At 41.5% G+C, this 19200-nt stretch overlaps 1 protein-coding gene across 1 annotated transcript; it reads left to right on the top strand.

Annotated features, from left to right (window-relative positions):
* The first annotated feature begins 13542 nt into the window (after nucleotides 1–13542).
* Nucleotides 13543–17896, top strand: LOC141086343 (keratin, type I cytoskeletal 19-like). Its single transcript, XM_073572281.1, has 6 exons — nucleotides 13543–14145; nucleotides 14304–14386; nucleotides 16551–16707; nucleotides 16794–16955; nucleotides 17432–17557; nucleotides 17654–17896. The coding sequence occupies exons 1-6, from the start codon at nucleotides 13543–13545 to the stop codon at nucleotides 17894–17896; spliced, it is 1374 nt and encodes a 457-aa protein (XP_073428382.1).
* Nucleotides 17897–19200: the final 1304 nt, after the last annotated feature.

Here is a 19200-nt window from a genome sequence, read left to right as displayed (position 1 = left end):
TCTCCTCTCCCCCCCCCGCTCTCCTCTCCACGCGGCCAGCATTGCAGTGTCAGTAATGTTTAGCGCTAAAGACCGTAGATGACGTAACTCCCGCGAGAGGGGACGTCATCAGCGGTATAAGTCGCAAAGCATTACTGGGACTGCGATGCCGAGTGCGTTGGAGAGAGAAGGAAAATAGTCTGAGGGCCGCCGGAAGGTGAGTATGTTTGTTTTTGTTACCCATGGCCACCTTCCGACGGCCTCCAATGTCCTTTCCACACTCCCGGCCTCGCGATCCCAGTAATGCTTTGGGACCGAGAGGCGGGTGGAAAGGAAATTGGAGGCTGTCGGTGATACTAATTTTTAAAAAATCTTTTTAATGGAATAATCTCTGCGGCTGATTGAGCGCTGTCCCCGACTGCGCTGGCCGCTGATTGGCCGCGACCAATCAGCGGCAGGCGCAGCTTACCATTACAAACAGCTGCGCCTGTCACTGTTTGGTTGCGGCCTGGCGGGGGCCTGGCCGCCGCGACCAATCAGCGGCCCGTGATTTCGGTTACACACAGACACGATAAGGCGTTTATATAAATAGATAGATATAATCATTATAATTTGTTATAACTAACCGTAGTTAGTCACTATGCCCGGGCAGCGCCGGGCTCTTCAGCTAGTACATAATAAAGGAGACTATGTAATATATATACATGTGTATGTGTGTGTGTATATATATATATATATATATATATATTTATACACACAGTTAGGTCCACATGTATTTGGGCAGGGACAGAGACAACATTTTTCTAATTTTGGTTCTAGACATTACCACAAAGAATTTTAAGCAAAACATTTCAGATGCAGTTGAAGTTCAGACTTTCAGCTTTCATTTGAGGGTATCCACATTAAAATTGGATGAAGGGTTTAGGAGTTTCAGCTCCTTAACATGTGCCACCCTGTTTTTAAAGGGACCAAAAGCAATTGGACAATTGACTCCAAGGCTATTTCATGGACAGGTGTGGGCAATCCCTTCGTTATGTCATTCTCAATTAAGCAGATAAAAGGCCTGGAGTTGATTTGAGGTGTGGTGCTTGCATTTGGAAGATTTTGCTGTGAAGGAAATATGCGGTCAAAGGAGCTCTCCATGCAGGTGAAACAAGCCATCCTTAAGCTGCAAAAACAGAAAAAAACACTCTGAGGCTATGTGCACACGCTGCGGATTGGTCTGCGGAACCGCAGGTAAAACTGCAGGTAAAATGACCTGCGGTTTTACCTGCGGATTGGCCTGCGGTTTTCCCCTACGGTTTATCACCTCTACAATGGAGGAGATGGTAAACCACAGCAGAATCCGCAGAAAAGAAGTGGCATGTCATTTCTTTCTGCGGATTCAAAACCACAGCTTTTCTGCAGTTAAAAATCCGCAGCATGTGCACAGTAGATTGTAAATCACATAGATTTACATGCTACTGTACACTATCTGCAGAACTGCTGCAGATCCGCTGCGGCCAAAACCGCAGCGGATCCGCAGCAAAAACCACTGCGTGTGCACATAGCCTAAGAAATTGCTACAACATTAGGAGTGGCAAAATCTACAGTTTGGTACATCCTGAGAAAGAAAAAAAGCACTGGTGTACTCATCAATGCAAAAAGACCTGGGCGCCCACGGAAGACAACAGTGGTGGATGATCGCAGAATAGTCTCCATGGTGAAGATAAACCCCTTCACAACAGCCAACCAAGTGAACAACACTCTCCAGGAGGTAGGCGTATCAATATCCAAATCTACCTAAAGAGAAGACTGCCTGAAAGTAAATACAGAGGATTCACTGCATGGTGCAAGCCACTCATAAGCATCAAGAATCAAAAGGCTAGCCTGGACTTTGCTAAAAAACATCTAAAAAAGCCAGCACAGTTCTGGAAGAACATTCTTTGGACAGATGAAACCAAGATCAACCTCTACCAGAATGATGGAAAGAGAAAAGTATTGCGAAGGCGTGGTACAGCTCATGATCCAAAGCATACCACATCATCTGTAAAACACGGTGGAGGCAGTGTGATGGCTTGGGCATGCATGGCTGCCAGTGGCACTGGGTCACTAGTGTTTATTGCTGATGTGACACAGGACAGAAGCAGCCGAATGAATTCTGAGGTATTCAGAGCCATACTATGTGCTCATATCCAGCCAAATGCAGCCAAACTGATTGGTCGTCGTTTCATACTACAGATGGACAATGACCCAAAACATAAAGCCAAAGCAACCCAGGAGTTTATTAAAGCAAAGAAGTGGAATATTCTTGAATGGCCAAGTCAGTCACCTGATCTCAACCCAATTGAGCATGCATTTCACTTGTTAAAGACTAAACTTCAGACAGAAAGGCCCACAAACAAACAGCAACTGAAAACCACCGCAGTGAAGGCCTGGCAGAGCATCAAAAAGGAGGAAACACAGCATCTGGTGATGTCCATGAGTTCAAGACTTCAGTCACTCATTGCCAACAAAGGGTTTTCAACCAAGTGCTAGAAATGAACATTTTATTTACAATTATTTAATCTGTCCAATTACTTTTGGTCCCTTTAAAAACAGGGTGGCACATGTTAAGGAGCTGAAACTCCTAAACCCTTCATCCAATTTTAATGTGGATACCCTCAAATGAAAGCTGAAAGTCTGACCTTCAACTGCATCTGAATTGTTTTGTTTAAAATTAATTGTGGTAATGTCTAGAACCAAAATTCGAAAAATGTTGTCTCTGTCCAAATATATATGGACCTAACTGTATATAATATAGCTTTGTCACCATAAAAGGAAGGGAGCCCAGACACATTTCTTGCACAGGGTCCCAAGCTGTCAGTGTCAGCCCCTGGTATTCAAGTTACATTTCATGTGTGATCGGCTTAGAGCAAAATATTGGATTACTTCCTGAATTTAATTTAATATTGATCTGAAATTTTGGTCTGTTGTTCCCCCTTGGGGTATATTTATGCGTATAATGGATATGTGGTCTTTTCATTTATCTTTTTAATCTGTTCAATAAATATACATTTTTAATTTATTCATGGTTCACTTCATTCTGGTGGTTGTATAATTACTGCCCCTTTGTTCTGTATTTCATGTTCACATGTAGCATAATTGATACATATTTACATTTGTTTTTTATTGCACAGAAATTCTGCTGTGTTTAACCCCTTAGTGACAGAGCTAATTTGCACCTTAATGACCAGGCCAATTTTTACAATTCTGACCACTGTCACTTTATGAGGTAATAACTCTGGAGCGCTTTAACGTATCTCGCTGATTCTGAGATTGTATTATTGTGACATATTGTACTTCACATTTATAAGATTATCTCAGCACAGGTACCTTTTTTTTTAAAACACATCCAAATGTGGAAATTATTATTATTCTAAGATCTATTAATTAAAGAGTAGATTAAAATTAACATTGTTTGTGGGAAAACCCCTTTAAGAACACATCTAATTGAGCATGTGCACATGACATCTTTTTCAGGTGGATTATGTACGGGATCTGCATTGAAAAGCTTCGCTAAAGTGCACCTGTAAAATGGACTAGGTGGTAGAAGACGCCATGTGCATGTAAACAGGTTACTAGAATGCAACACACAGATAGAGATGATGTGGAAGTAACCAATAAAGCTATTTATTTTCCTAACACAGAAAGGAAGGTGTTAACGCTTTCACCTCCGAACAAGTTTTCCCCTTTATGACCAGGCCAAATTTTACAATTCTGACCAATATCACTTTATGTGGTAATGACTCTGGAACACTTCCTTCAACGGATCCCACTGATTCTAAGAGGATTTTTTTGTGTGACATATTGTTCTCCATGATAGTCATAAAATCTCTTCAATATGACTTGCATTTATTTGTGAAAACAATGGAAATTTGGTGAAAATTTGAAAAAAGTTGCAATTTTTAATTTTTGTGCCCTGAAATCAGAGAGTCATGTTGCACAAAGTAGTTGATAAGTAATATTTGCCATATGTCTACTTTATATCAGCCCAATTTTTTAAACCTAGAAGTTATAAGGGTTAAAATTTGACCAGCGATTTCTCATTTTTCTAATGAAATTTACAAAATCATTTTTTAGGGACCACATCACATTTGAAGTCACTTTGAGGGGTCTATATGACAGAAAATACTCAAAAGTGACACCATTATAAAAACTGCACCCCTCAAGGTGCTCAAAACCACATTCAAGAAGTTTATTAATCCTTCAGGTGCTTCACAGGAATTTTTGGAATGTGGAAAGAAATAATGAACAATTAACTTGTTGTCATAAAAATTTTACTTTAGACCCCCAATTTTTTATTTTTGCAAGGTAACAGGAAAAATGGATGACAAAATGTGTTGTGCAATTTCTCCTGAATACGCTGATACTCCTGTTTAGGTGCACAGCAGTGCTTGGAAGACAAGGTGCGCCATTTGCCTTTTTGAATGTAAAATTGAACAGAAGACATGTCACTTCTGGAGAACTCCTGATTTACCTAAATAGGGGAAATCCCCCATAATTGACACCATTCTGGAAACTAGACCCCTCAGGGAACCTATCTAGATGTGTGATGAGCACCTTGAATCCCTAGGTGCTTCACAGAAGATTATAACATTGAGCCGGGAAAATAAAAAAAATCACATTTTCCCCACAAAAACATTTTAGCCCCAAATCTTGCATTTTCACAAGGGTTACAGGAGAAACTGCATTATACAATTTGTTGTGCAATTTCTCCACAGTACGCAGATACCCCATATGTTATGGTAAAATACTGTTTAGGCTCATGGCAAGGCTCAGAAAAAGAAGTGACATTTTGGAACGCAGACTTTGATGGAATGGTCTGCTGGTGTCATTTCTAGGAGCCCTGATGTGCATAAATAGTGGAAAACCCCAACAAGTGACACCATTTTTGAAGCTAGACCCCTCAGATAATGTATCTAGATGTGTGGTGAGCACCTTGAACCCCCTGCTGCTTCACAGTAGTTTATAATATAGAGCAGGGAAATAAAATCACATTTTCCACACAAAAAAATGTTATTTTAGCTTCAATTTATTTTTTATTTTCACAAGGATAGCAGGAGAAAATGGATCCAAAATTTCATGTGCAATTTCTCATATGCCGCTACCCAATATATGATCAAAAACTACTTTTGAAGCACAATGCAAAGCTCAGAAAGGAAAAAGTGCCATACTGTAGTTCACATTTTGCTGGATTAGGTTGAGGGTGCCATGTCACATTGGCAGAGCCCCTGAGGTGCCAGAATAGCAGAACCCCCTTATTTTGCAAACTATACCTCTCAATGAATTCATCTACGAGTGCAGTGATCATTTTGACACCACAGGTTGGTCACATAAGTTTATACCATAGGGAAGTGTAGTAAAAATTACCACCAAAATTTTATTTTAGCCCCAGATTTTACATTTTCACAAAGGAAAATGGGTAAAAATAGCACCAAAAGCAGTACTGTTATACAGGAAGCATCCTGGAGTGTAGAATTTCCTAGATTAGTTTGTGGACTCCATATACAGCACCCTTAAGTGCTAGAAGAGGAGAATCTCCCCTCAAGTAACCCCATTTTGGAAATGATATATTTGGGAATTTATCTACAGGTGTCATGATGATTTTGACCCCATGGCAGTTTACCAGAAACAAGCAGCAGTGGATGTTGCTGAGTGAAAATTGCAAACTGCCATTATAGTGACCAGTACATTGTTACATTGTAGTGCCCGTACATTGTGCCCAGCTCATGCACCTGTAAATTAGGTGAGCTGTCATCGATACAGAAATGCCAAACATGTTTATGCTAAATGTGGATTAGGCACACTGGGGCGGCACACTGGGTCTCAGAAGGGAGGGGGCATTTGGATTTGGGAGCAGATAATTTGCTGAGTTTTTTCGGGGGGCAAGGCTATTTCGCTTTTCCAGAGCCTTTGTGCTACCAGTAACGTGGAAACCCCCTATATTTTCATTAACAGATGAGGGGCGTGAGTGGGGACTTGCTTTTTTTGATGATTGAGTTGAAGCTTTTATTGGGAACATTTTACATAACAATTTGGATCAAATTTATCCGGTGCTCTACTCTAAGCACCCATATCGGGATTTCTCTTTAAATCTTCAAGTGACATAATTCAGACTAAACCCATGAGAGAGGCACTCACTGTAATGAGGCAGTAGAGTTACTCTGGACACCTTTGTTCAGTGGTGTATGTCAGAGATGCAGAAAACCGTGGCCAACGCTACTTTTATGCATACCTAAAAAGCCAGATACCGCCTGATCACAGGTCAGACAACATCCACAGTGCCTCTATCTGCCTCATTATAGAGAATCCTCCGCCGGGGGTGCTGTCTGAATCATGTATTTCAGAGATTTACATGGAAACCCCAATGTAAATGCTCAACGCAGGACGTAGGATACATGTGAGCCAAGCTTCGCTGTGATCTTTGGGAGGCAGAATGAAAAACATCAACAGCAGGTGAAGAATTGGTTTTGTTTAGTTTTTATGCTGTGCCTCGTGTGGTAAAGTGATTAGACAACTTTATTTTTTTGGTCAGCGATACCAGATTTATAATGGGTTTTTATATTTGGCTCCTGTAACACACTAAAATATGCTTTTTATTGCAAAGCATCGTCATATTTTGAGAGCAATAATTTTTCCATATATCTGCTGACAGATTCATGTGAGGGCTTGTTTTGCGAGGCGAGTTGATGCTTTTATTGGTACCATTTTTGGGCTCATGACTTTTTTGATCGCTTTGATTCCGAATTTTGGGAGGCAGAATAAACAAAAAACAACAATGCAGAATTTTTTTTTTTATGTTGTTCCACGTGTGGTAAAATGCAAAAGGTCAGTGCAATTACAGCAATACCACATTTATACTGTATATTTATTTATGTTTTGGAGCTTTTACCCAATAAAAACTATATTATAGAAAAAATAATTATTTTTGCATTGCTTTATTTTGAGAACTATAACTTTATTTTTGGGCTGATGGAGCTGTATGGCAGCTTGATTTTGAGTTTCAGCGATACCATTTTTATTTATATTCGACTTTTTGATCATGTTTTATTCCACTTTTTGCGCAGAAATGTGATGATAAAGCATCATTTTCTGCCTAGATTTTTTAAATTTTTTCACGGTGTTCACTAAAGGGGATAACTTAGTGGAACAGTTTTATAGGTCGGGTCGTTCTGGAAGCAGTAATACAAATATGTGTACTTTTATTTTTTTTCATAATAATATTTATTTATTGGTACAATACATATACATATATATGTACTGTATATATTGAGAGGCAGCGACCGGTGTTATTCGCGAGGGTCACTATGTGTCCCCCAGACGTGCTCAGAAGCATATTAGACCCGATGGAGTGCCTTGTGGTCACAGAAGGACACCTGTGAGTCACAAGGCAAAATAAAAGTAAGCATGGACCTGGTCAAGCTATTTGGCCAAGGCATTATTCAGGAAAACCCGTTATGGACCTTTATTTTTGAAACGGACTGCAGGAAGGTAGTGGTGCTGGCCCGTTTACTCCAGACCGAATCTTACAAGTGGCCCATGGCCACAGATTCCAGGTTAAAACCCCTGCGCCAGGGATTTGGGTGGGTCAGTTTGGAGTTTGCAACTTGCGGAGCAGTGGGCTCTGCAGAAGCTCAGCCTGTGTGGGTTATCACAGAGCCAAGCAGAGCAAACTCCTAGCACCCTGCAGCATGATACAGTCAGTGCAGTTGCCTGCAGCAACTGGACACTCTTATGAACTGTCTTGTTTCCTGGCTGCGATCCAGAGGATACCATATACCATACACAGTGTTAGTTAGGACAATTAAACATGTTTTGCTATGAACTTTTACTGTGGTCACTGTCTGTCACACTGAACCAACTCTGCTGCACTACAGTTGGTGGAGAATGCAGGCAGTGTGAATTGAGGCATACCCCAATGCAGCTGCATGTCTGTCATTAGGCCTGCCACACTGCAACCCAGACCTGCGGACATAATGGAGGAAATCTTGAGGCAGCTGGTCCTCACTCAGCAACAGCAGCAACAGACCAATAACCTGTTGCTGCAGCAAATTGCAGTCCTGTGTGAGGCACCTCCAGCACTGACCCCGGAACGTCACGAGACCTGAGACAAGCTCGCTCCACTTTGAGGAAACTGAGTCTGGAAGACAACATGGAAGCTTTCCTTACCATCTATGAGTGCACAGCAGAGCATGAGAACCTGCCAACTTCCCAGTGGGCTGAAGTGGTGGCTCCGTTCCTGAGGGGTAATGTGCTAAAGGCCTACCTTCACCTCAGTCGGAAAGATGCCCAGGATTGCGCCAAGATAAAAGGTGAGATCCTTGTCCAACTGGGGGTTAACACCTATGTGAGAGCCCATAGGATGTTTTCAAGGACTTTTTTGGAAGCCCAGTCTGTCCCATCTCAGGTTTATGACTTGCTGCAGCTTGTGAAAAGGTGGCTCCAACCTGAGATTTTGACTCCTGCCCAGATGGTGCAGAGGGTGGTGATCGACTGGCTGGTGTTGGCTCAGCCAGCAGCCATACAGCGTTGGGTGGGGCAAGGGGACCCGGGCACTCTGGACCAGGTGGTGGAACTGTTTGAGCAGTACACGGCATGCTCAGGCAGTACAGGGCCGCGTATATAACAAAAAGGACACAGCCCGCTCCTTTAAAGCAGGAGAGCAAGTGTTGGTTTTGGTGCCCACCACTGAAAGCAAGCTTATGGAAAAGTTGCAAGCGCCGTATTAAGTTCGGGAAAAAGTGGGGGAAGTAAACTACCGAGTTTACCAGCCCGGGAAAAGGAAACCCAAACAGTTGTATCACGTAAATTTGTTGACAACGTGGAAGGACCGGTATTGCATACTTCCGACGTGTCATCTGGGAATCCTCTGATGTCGGTCCGGACGGAGGCTGAGGGAGCGGTAACCAGCAGTGGTGAGAGGTGTGGAAATTGGTACAGGAGAATACATAATAATTCTCGGGATTACTCGGTAGTACCTCTGTCATCCAGCAAGACATTGTCACCGAGCATCACATAAAGGTACGAATGAAACCATACCGTGCGCCCATGGCCTGGAGACAAGCCATTGTGAGTGAGGTAAAACAAATGCTCTAACTGGTGGGAGTAACTGAGGAATCCCATAGTGACTGGCCTGCCCAATTGTGCTAATCCTGAAGCCGGACGGATCATTACGATTCTGTAATGACTTCCACAAATTAAATGAGGTGTCGAAGTTCAACCTGTACCCAATGCCCCGGGGGGACAAGCTGATCAAGTGACTGCGTCAGGCCCAGTACTTTACCATGCTCGATCTGACCAAGGGTTATTGTCAGGTGCCTCTTAGGGAGTCGGCCAAGGAAAAGACCGCCTTTACCACTTTGTCGTCCTGCCCTTTGGACTACATGGGGCCCCTGCCATGATCCAGATGCTGATCGATATAGTGCTGGAACCCCATTGGAAGTATGCATCAGCATACTTAGTTGACATCATCATTTTTAGTTCTAAGGTACAAGTGGTGGTAGATTTGCTTAGAGCCGCGGGCTTGACGGCAAATCCCAAGAAATATGCGATAGGACTCAAGGAAGCATGGTACTTAGGTTATGTGATCGGCCATGGAGTTTTCAAACCCCAAATAAATAAAATCGAGGCCATTCAGAACTGGTCCTGACTTGTGACCACCAAACAAGTGAGAGCATTTCTCGGTATCATTAGTCCCAACTTTCATAAACACTTCATTGTCCAGACAGATGCCTCTAACGTGGGCCTGGAAGTTGTCCTTTTGCAGGAGGTGGACGGAGAGGAGCATCCGGTCACCTACCTAAGTGGGAAACTCACCCCGGCTGAGAAAAATTATTGCATAGTGGAGAAGGAGTGCCTGGTCATTAAGTGGGTCTTGGAGTCCCTACACTATTATTTGCTCGGTTGACCATTTTGCTTGGTGACAGATCACTCACCCTTGGTCTGCTGAGGAATCCCAAGGAGAGAAATGAGTGGGTCACCCAGTGGTTCCTGTCTTTGCAGAATTTCACTTTTACAGTGGAACATCGAACCCCCGCAGGGAAATGTGGATGCCCTGTCAGGGCTCCCCCTGTATGGTGACAAATGTTCAACCCCACAAGTTTGAACATGGAAGGGGAATATGTGCGGCAGCGACCGGTGTTATTTGCGAGGGTCGCTATAGGTCCCCCAGGATGCACTCAGAAGTGTATTAGACCCGCTTGAGTGCCTTGTGGTCACAGCCTGTGAGTTACAAGGCAAAAAAAAAAAAAAAAGTATGCACCTGGTCAAGCTATTTGGCCAAGGCATTATTCAGGAAAACCCGCTATGGGCTTTTATTTTTGAAAAGGACTGCAGGAAGGTAGTGGGGCTGGTCCGTTTCCTCCAGGCCAGTTCTTACAAGTGGCCCATGGCCACAGATTCCAGGTTAAAACCCCTGCAGCAGGGGTTTGGGTGGGTCAGTTTGGAGTTTGCAACTTGCGGAGCAGTCGGCTTTGCAGAAGCTCAGACTGTGTGGGTTAACACAGAGCCAAGCAGAACAAACTCCAGGCACCCTGCAGCATGATAGTTGCCCGCAGCAACAGGACACCCTTCTGAACTGTCTTGTGGATACCATGTGTTGTACACCATGTGAGTTTGGACAATTAAACACATTTTGCTGTGAACTTTTCCTGTGGTTACTGTCTGTCACACTGAACCAACCCCGCTGCACTACAATATATATATGCATGCAGTATTTGTATTATTTTGTGATTTTTTTGGAGCATTGCTATGCCTTTTAACCTGTCAGTGCTGCAGAGACAAGTTTGTTAGATCATGCACTGCACTTGATCTAACTAACTTCCTAGTGCCTGGTGCCTCAGATGTCGTCATGATGACATCGAGTCACCATGGCAACAATCGGGACCACATGATGACATCTCAGGATTTCCAATCTCAGGGCAGAGGGGCTTTTTTCCCTCTGCCCGCTCACTAAATGTTGCAATCGAGTTCGATTGCAGCATTTAGAGGTTTAAAGGACCAGGAGAGACACGGAACCGCTCCTGGCACTGAGAGCTGAGCTTCAGCTGTCAGTATCAGCTGACACCCGGCAGCGATTGCCGGCACGCAGCCCCCTGTGCGTGGGCTATCGCCATGACATACATGCCCTTCTTGATCATGACGTACATGTACTACAAATGTTGGGAAGGGGTTAATTATGGAAGCAGTCAGGTATCAAGACACACAATACTAGCAGTAATGGCGGTAGCAACAATTCAATAGTTTTAATATCTTATTCTCTATTCTATCTACCTATCTTTCAGCATGAATGGTGATTTAATGTCTTTATCTTTCACGGCAGTACTCGTAAGGATAGGCTCGTCATTTCAATAGTCCTTCAAGCAGTTTCTATTATTATACTGGTTCTAACGGGGGTCACCGGTAAGTCCCGCTAGGCCACAAGTCTTCAGTAGTCAGTCACTTATTACTCTATGTGTGCTCCTCACACTGACCGGCCTTGGTCCCTTCCATTGCATGGCCCTGGCCCACACTCTGTACCATGCAACTATGCTGGAAGTAACAGACCAGTTCACTTGCGTCTCTTGGTCACAATGGCAAATGTGCGGCCCCGAATGAAGTTCAGAGAACGCCAATGAACCGCACATTCGACTATCCACCGCCTTACATGCACATACCCTAAAAAGCTTTTCAGGTGTTTTATAAACAATGCCTAACCACAATATAAATGATAAAATAGGCAACTTTCTAATATGCATAGGGCCAGATTCATTAAGGGGTTTACGCCAGGATTCTGAAATAAAACACCTTGTAAAGTCAAAACATTTTTGGACATCTCTAAAGTTGTGCAAAAATATTGCAACATTTGACATTTATATACCAGTCTCGGCCACCTGCCCCTTACCGAAGGGCTCGCTGGAGTTGCTCGCCATTTATTGAATTCAGCATATTTTCTCAGTGGTGTACGCCTCCATGAACCTCACCACAAATGCTACTCCACTCAAAGACTGGAGTAGCATTTCTGCCTCAAAAAATGCAGACACTTTTGCTGAATTTGTACAAGCTGCTTCAAATTGGTGTGAAAACGACAAAAGTCACAACTTTTTTGCGCAACTCCGTCTTGCGCAAAAAACTTGCAACTTTTCAAAACATTTTACATCAGTTTTCTATGTGTAGAAAGAAAAAAAAAGATTTGAATGATGGAAGTCAGGGATGAAAAACTGGATAAGAAGGGATACAAAAAGACGGTTGCTGCAAGCGGTTAATCTTTGAGATTTTTCAGTAATCTGACAAATATACAGTATAATAAGTTGCTCCTAAATAATAAAGTAACTGTCATGAAATCTGACATGTTGAAACCTAATAAAAATCTTTTTTTCACTCGCTGTCACAATTTCAAACATTGGTATAAATATTGGGATAATCCTTTATAAATGAAGATAGGTTACATTCATAAACTGTCTAACACCAGGTTTTAGCAGCCAGTAGGTTAGAGGGGTGGCCCTTACAACGGCATGAAGTCTATCATCCTTAAGAATGTGTAGACTCCTACGTTGCTTACTCATAGTTACAATTGTGGGCTCTAAGGGCGTTTTTATTTGTTTCTATAATGCCCACATAAATATGATGTTCTTCTAAATTACTGGAATGTCCACTTCTGGTGTGCATCAACACCATAAAATTATAGAAACACTTTGTTCTTTGTAGTCATTTTACATTAACATGTTAGACAAAACAATTTTAATTGAATAGTAAACAGATTAATGTAATGCTACATAAAAAAATGCATATAAAATGCACATAAAGATTATTAGTTTAGACATACCACCCACTTAGGGTTTTATAAAAGGAGGAACTTTAAGAGCAAACCATTCAGTTCCACATTTTAACCAGGTTGCAGTAATATTTGTATTACTGAGAGGATCCAGCACTGGAGTCAACATGAGCCACAACATGAAGCATTGTCATTCTTCAGCTGGATCCCATAAAGCTAGCTCTCATGTCGAAATCCATCACCCAAAGATTTCAAGTCATGCCGCTTCCCATCATGGAGGATCACATATGTCTCATCATGGAAGTCATAAGATGTCTCATCATGGAGTTTCTCATATGTCCCATCATGAAGGTTCCCACATATCTCATCATGGAGGTCATTGTAAGCCTCTTCATGAAGAGGGTCATAAGTCCCATCATGGAGGTTTCTATACATCTCATCATGGAAGCAATAACAAATCTCATCATAAAGGATTTCACCTGTCCCATTATGGAAACGCCCACATGACCAGTGGTGCAAGTCATCACACATCTCATCATGGAGACCATCATATGTCTCATCATGGAGGCCATCACACCGGTCATCATGGAGGCCATCACACGGCTCATCATGGAGGCCATCACACGGCTCATCATGGAGGCCATCACATGGCTCATCATGGAGGCCATCACATGGCTCATCATGGAGGCCATCACATGGGTCATCATGGAGGCCATCATGCGGCTCATCATGGAGGACATTCCATGTCTCACCATGTAGGCCATCATATGGCTCATCATGGAGGCCATCACATGGGTCATCATGGAGGCCATCATATGTCCCATAATGGAGGACATCACACATCTCATCATGGGGGCCACACCATGTTACATCATGGAGGACATCATATGTCTCATCATGGAGGCCATAACATGTCCCATCATGGAGGACATCACACATCTCATCATGGAGGCCATCATGATTCACATCATGGAGCACATCATATGTCTCAACATGGAGGCCATCACAAGTCTCACCATGGAAGCTCTCATGTGTCTCATCATGGAAATCAGCACACATCTCACCATGGAAATTCTCAGAAATCTCACCATGGTGGTCATCACAAAAAAGAAGTGTCTTTTTCCAAATATTTTAGCCATGGCTATGATAATCATTCTAGAAGCTTTGGACACCACAGTAGTCACAAGTCTGATGGTCTTTTTGATGTAAATGAGAAGGAAATCATGCAACTTTTGAATGAGCGTCTATCATCCTATCTCAGTGAGGTTCGCTCATTGGAGATGGAAAATGCTCAACTGGAAAGAAAAATTTGTGAATGGTACGAAAATAATCCTCCCAAAACACCTCCTGATGGTACTCAATACTACAGAATCATTGATGAACTCCAGGACCAGGTAAGACAAGTTTTGCTTGTAAAATACTCTATAAAACTCCAAAGAAATATAGATAAATGATTGAATTACTTTTTGCATGTATTTGTAGCTACTTATTGTACTTAAATGTCAATACAGCAGCAAGACAAATGTTAACTTTTTTTAAATGTCTTGTTTAGATTATGGCAGCTGCTATGGGAAATGCGAATGCCATGCTTCAGATTGATAATGCCAGGCTGGCTGCTGCTGACTACAGGAGCAAGTAAGGGCACATTGAATACTTTTCATGCAGTTCTCATAGTCATCATAACATACTGTAGATAACAATGTAGATGGATGGCATGCTTAGATAATAGGGAGGATAAAAGGCAAAGTAACTAGGTGCCCTTATTGCCTTGAATTTGCAAATATTGGTATTCCAGTCTTCAAAATTTGTCAACAGTTGTCAAATATTTAATTCTCGCATGTTTGGACATACATTATATGACAATGTTAATATAGAAGGTCTTTAAGTTTGTTCTCCAATCCTAATTAATCCATGCTTTACTTTATGAGTCCTGCATTACGAGTCCAAAATTGCCATATTTTTGGTAGAATTTTCCACCTAGAACAAAGATTTAGCTTTAGTATGTTTTGCCTTTTGTCTGGACACATCTGACTTCTCATTAAAGCCACTTCCACTATTCACCACCAGATATACAGTGGGGAAAAAAAGTATTTAGTCAGTCAGCAATAGTGCAAGTTCCACCACTTAAAAAGATGAGAGGCGTCTGTAATTTACATCATAGGTAGACCTCAACTATGGGAGACAAACTGAGAAAAAAAAATCCAGAAAATCACATTGTCTGTTTTTTTTTTCATTTTATTTGCATATTATGGTGGAAAATAAGTATTTGGTCAGAAACAAGCAATCGAGATTTCTGGCTCTCACAGACCTGTAACTTCTTCTTTAAGAGTCTCCTCTTTCCTCCACTCATTACCTGTAGTAATGGTACCTGTTTAAACTTGTTATCAGTATAAAAAGACACCTGTGCACACCCTCAAACAGTCTGACTCCAAACTCCACTATGGTGAAGACCAAAGAGCTGTCAAAGGACACCAGAAACAAAATTGTAGCCCTGCACCAGGCTGGGAAGACTGAATCTGCAATAGCCAACCAGCTTGGAGTGAAGAAATCAACTGTGGGAGCAATAATTAGAAAATGGAAGACATACAAGACCAGTGATAATCTCCCTCGATCTGGTGCTCCACGCAAAATCCCACCCCGTGGGGTCAGAATGATCACAAGAACGGTGAGCAAAAATCCCAGAACCACGCGGGGGACCTAGTGAATGAACTGCAGAGACCTGGGACCAATGTAACAAGGCCTACCATAAGTAACACACTACGCCACCATGGACTCAGATCCTGCAGTGCCAGACGTGTCCCACTGCTTAAGCCTGTACATGTCCGGGCCCATCTGAAGTTTGCTAGAGAGCATTTGGATGATCCAGAGGAGTTTTGGGAGAATGTCCTATGGTCTGATGAAACCAAACTGGAACTGTTTGGTAGAAACACAACTTGTCGTGTTTGGAGGAAAAAGAATACTGAGTTGCATCCATCAAACACCATACCTACTGTAAAGCATGGTGGTGGAAACATCATGCTTTGGGGCTGTTTCTCTGCAAAGGGGCCAGGACGACTGATCCGGGTACATGAAAGAATGAATGGGGCCATGTATCGTGAGATTTTGAGTGCAAACCTCCTTCCATCAGCAATGGCATTGAAGATGAAACGTGGCTGGGTCTTTCAACATGACAATGATCCAAAGCACACCGCCAGGGCAACGAAGGAGTGGCTTCGTAAGAAGCATTTCAAGGTCCTGGAGTGGCCTAGCCAGTCTCCAGATCTCAACCCTATAGAAAACCTTTGGAGGGAGTTGAAAGTCCGTGTTGCCAAGCGAAAAGCCAAAAACATCACTGCTCTAGAGGAGATCTGCATGGAGGAATGGGCCAACATACCAACAACAGTGTGTGGCAACCTTGTGAAGACTTACAGAAAACGTTTGACCTCTGTCATTGCCAACAAAGGATATATCACAAAGTATTGAGATGAAATTTTGTTTCTGACCAAATACTTATTTTCCACCATAATATGCAAATAAAATGAAAAAAAAACCAGACAATGTGATTTTCTGGATTTTTTTTTCTCAGTTTGTCTCCCATAGTTGAGGTCTACCTATGATGTAAATTACAGACGCCTCTCATCTTTTTAAGTGGTGGAACTTGCACTATTGCTGACTGACTAAATACTTTTTTTCCCCACTGTACATGTATCTCCAGCAACACTATACTTATTACTATTCTATCTAGAAAAAGAAGTAGCAATATTCTAGCCAGCACACAGAAGTAAAATAGGGTTAATCAAATACATTTTATTCCACAAAGGTATGAGGTCGAACTTGGCCAGAGTAACAGTGTCGAGATGGATGTAAATAATCTGACAAGAGTTTTGGAAGGATTAAATGGGGAGAATAGTGAGCTCGAGATGCTTGTCCAAAGACTTCAGGAAGAAAAGAACTGTCTTAAGATGAACAGTGAAGAGGTAAAAAAAAACTTTTGGAATGTGAAAAAAAATTTCAAAAGTTATGCTACAGTATATTATAATATCTGACTCTTGCCTCCTTATAGGAGATAGAATCTCTTCTCTCCCAGTTGGGTGCCAGAATCAATGTGGAAATGAATGCTGCTCCCTCTATTGACCTAAATGAAGCTTTGTCCGAAATTCGTGAAGAATACGAAAACCTCATGGAAAGAAATCTTAACGAAGCAGAAAATATGTTCCGCCAAATGGTAAACTAGCTGATAATATTGCTGTGTATAGACTATGACATAATTTTCAGTCCCGTTTGCTCATATTCTAATGTAAGGCATGATTTGCGGAAAGGTGGAAATGATGGCCCGAATTTGGTGCAGAAGACTTGTTGATGGAATGAGAAAAACAAGACAAAATGACTTTTTAATCATTTAGTAACTCAAAGCTGGTTTAGGCACATGAGGTTATCAACCATTAACAGTTCATTTCATTGGAGAGCTACAGTCATTTTAAATGTTACGTGAAATATATATTATATATAGCATGGCCTCAATTGTATTAGTGACTTTCTGACATACCTTGCTTTTAAATTTTACAGTTTCTTTCAGTCCCTATGTTGATCTTTATATCACAGTGGTGATGTTCTTATACATATAAGTTAGTGGACATTAGCATTGCAATTTAATACATATGACATAGTGAAGTATTTTACAATATTATCTTTTTGTTGTAGAGTGGGGAGCTGAGTCGTGAGGTGGCTTCTAGCTCACAAGAGCTCCAGTCTGTTGGAACTGAGCTTATTGAAATGAAGCGTTGTGTGCAGGCCCTCGAAATTGAGCTGCAAAGTGAACTGAGTTTGGTAAGATGTTTTATCTGCATTTAATGACTGGAAGTAATTAATAACTATGCAGAAAGCAGCAAGTAGATGATCACATTACACATTACTAAATTTCAGATATCAGCATTGGAAGACACATTGGCCGAAACTGAAGCTACGTTTGGATCAAAGCTTGCAGAATTACAGTGCTTGATCAATAATATGGAATCTGAACTTGCCACAATTCGATCCAATCTAGAACGTCAGAACTATGAGTATAAGGTTCTCATGGACCAGAAGACTCACCTGGAGATGGAGATTGCTACATACAAACGCTTGCTTGATGGCCATGATATTGAGTATGTTCAGAGAGAAGAATAATAATAGTTACAGTAACTCTTGCACTTTTCTGAACAAGGAATTCACCTATACAATGTCTATATGAGATCATAGGGACAATCCATCAAACATCTTTAACCTGTAAATAACTTCCCTGTCAAAATATTGTATTGTTACCAAAAAATATCAGAACATTTCCAGTCACCATCATTTCGATCTGTGATCACCCTTCTTTATTAGAACTGGTTCCGAATCTCTTCTGTAATAATTAAAAAAGTTGCATAGTTCTTCTAGACTAGGATGAAGGACTCCCTCATCCTACACTATTTTATTGTATAATGTAGGATTAGAATATAAGCCAGTCTATCGTGTAAATGCCATATTCATACATATTGATACAGGAAAGATATATATCTTTGTACCGTGTTAGCCAGTAGATAGAAAAATATTCAGGATTGAGAGTCCTCAGTGGCTGATACCTTTTAATGGCTAACTGAAAAGATGGTAACACAATGCAAGCTTTCGAGACTACTCAGGTCTCTTCTTCAGGCTAGACTAATGCAAAATCTGAAGAGTCACATATTTATGCACAATACAACACAGAAAAATGCAATAGATGAGACAAGTGACGTGAAGCAGAACTATCAATATGGGAGAGGGAGAAGCATAAATATTGGACTATGTGACTCTTCAGATTTTGTATTAGTCTAGCCTGATGAAGAGACTTCAGTAGTCTCGAAAGCTTGCAATGTGTTACCATCTTTTCAGTTAACCATTAAAAGGTATCAACCACTGAGGACTCTCAATTCTGAATATATTCATACATAGTAATCAGTCAATATTAAAAGCCATGCATGCAAAATGTATAAACTTAATTTAAGATGTCATCTATTTTGCAGTATTTCCGGGCATGGCATGAATGGCATGTCACATGGGAATCATGGTAAGTCCTGACTAAATGAATGAACTTTCACACTAATATATGGATAATACCAGGTTTTGTCTCTCCAGAACATGCTACTCATAAAATAAGAATATAGTACACTGATAGTCAACACTATCATTGAAATGGACACGTGACATTATGTGAAAAGGGGTATGATTGTATAAAAGTCTAAATATGGTGTTCCATGCTACCACAGACATGATTGGACAATATACCTCCTCCAATATTCTAGGAATCTTTGGGAATATAATGGAATGCCAAAAGCACAGCTGTAAAACACAAGGCTTTTGCTTATGAGTCGCTATAAAGAAGACTTGGTTGAGCGCCTTGTTTCCATATATCTGACCAATCATTTTTCACCTACAATGTTGTATTGAAACACCAGAAGTTTTTTTCTTTC

The sequence above is a fragment of the Dendrobates tinctorius genome, unplaced genomic scaffold (genome assembly GCF_039654945.1).
Source record: "Dendrobates tinctorius isolate UK_male_01 unplaced genomic scaffold, ASM3965494v1 ptg000032l, whole genome shotgun sequence".
In the NCBI taxonomy this organism is placed as follows: domain Eukaryota; kingdom Metazoa; phylum Chordata; class Amphibia; order Anura; family Dendrobatidae; genus Dendrobates; species Dendrobates tinctorius.
Note: the sequence above shows the minus strand (reverse complement) of the source record. Positions and strands in the feature narration are given on the sequence as shown.

What these genes read in the sequence shown, in the direction of transcription:
- LOC141086343 (XM_073572281.1), top strand. Translation starts at nt 13,543, where the DNA reads ATGGGTCATCATGGAGGCCATCATATGTCCCATAATGGAGGACATCAC. An exon ending in TTGATGAACTCCAGGACCAG is followed by an intron (nt 14,146 to 14,303) that starts GTAAGACAAGTT and finishes TGTCTTGTTTAG; the next exon opens with ATTATGGCAGCTGCTATGGG. An exon ending in AAAATATGTTCCGCCAAATG is followed by an intron (nt 16,956 to 17,431) that starts GTAAACTAGCTG and finishes TTTTTGTTGTAG; the next exon opens with AGTGGGGAGCTGAGTCGTGA.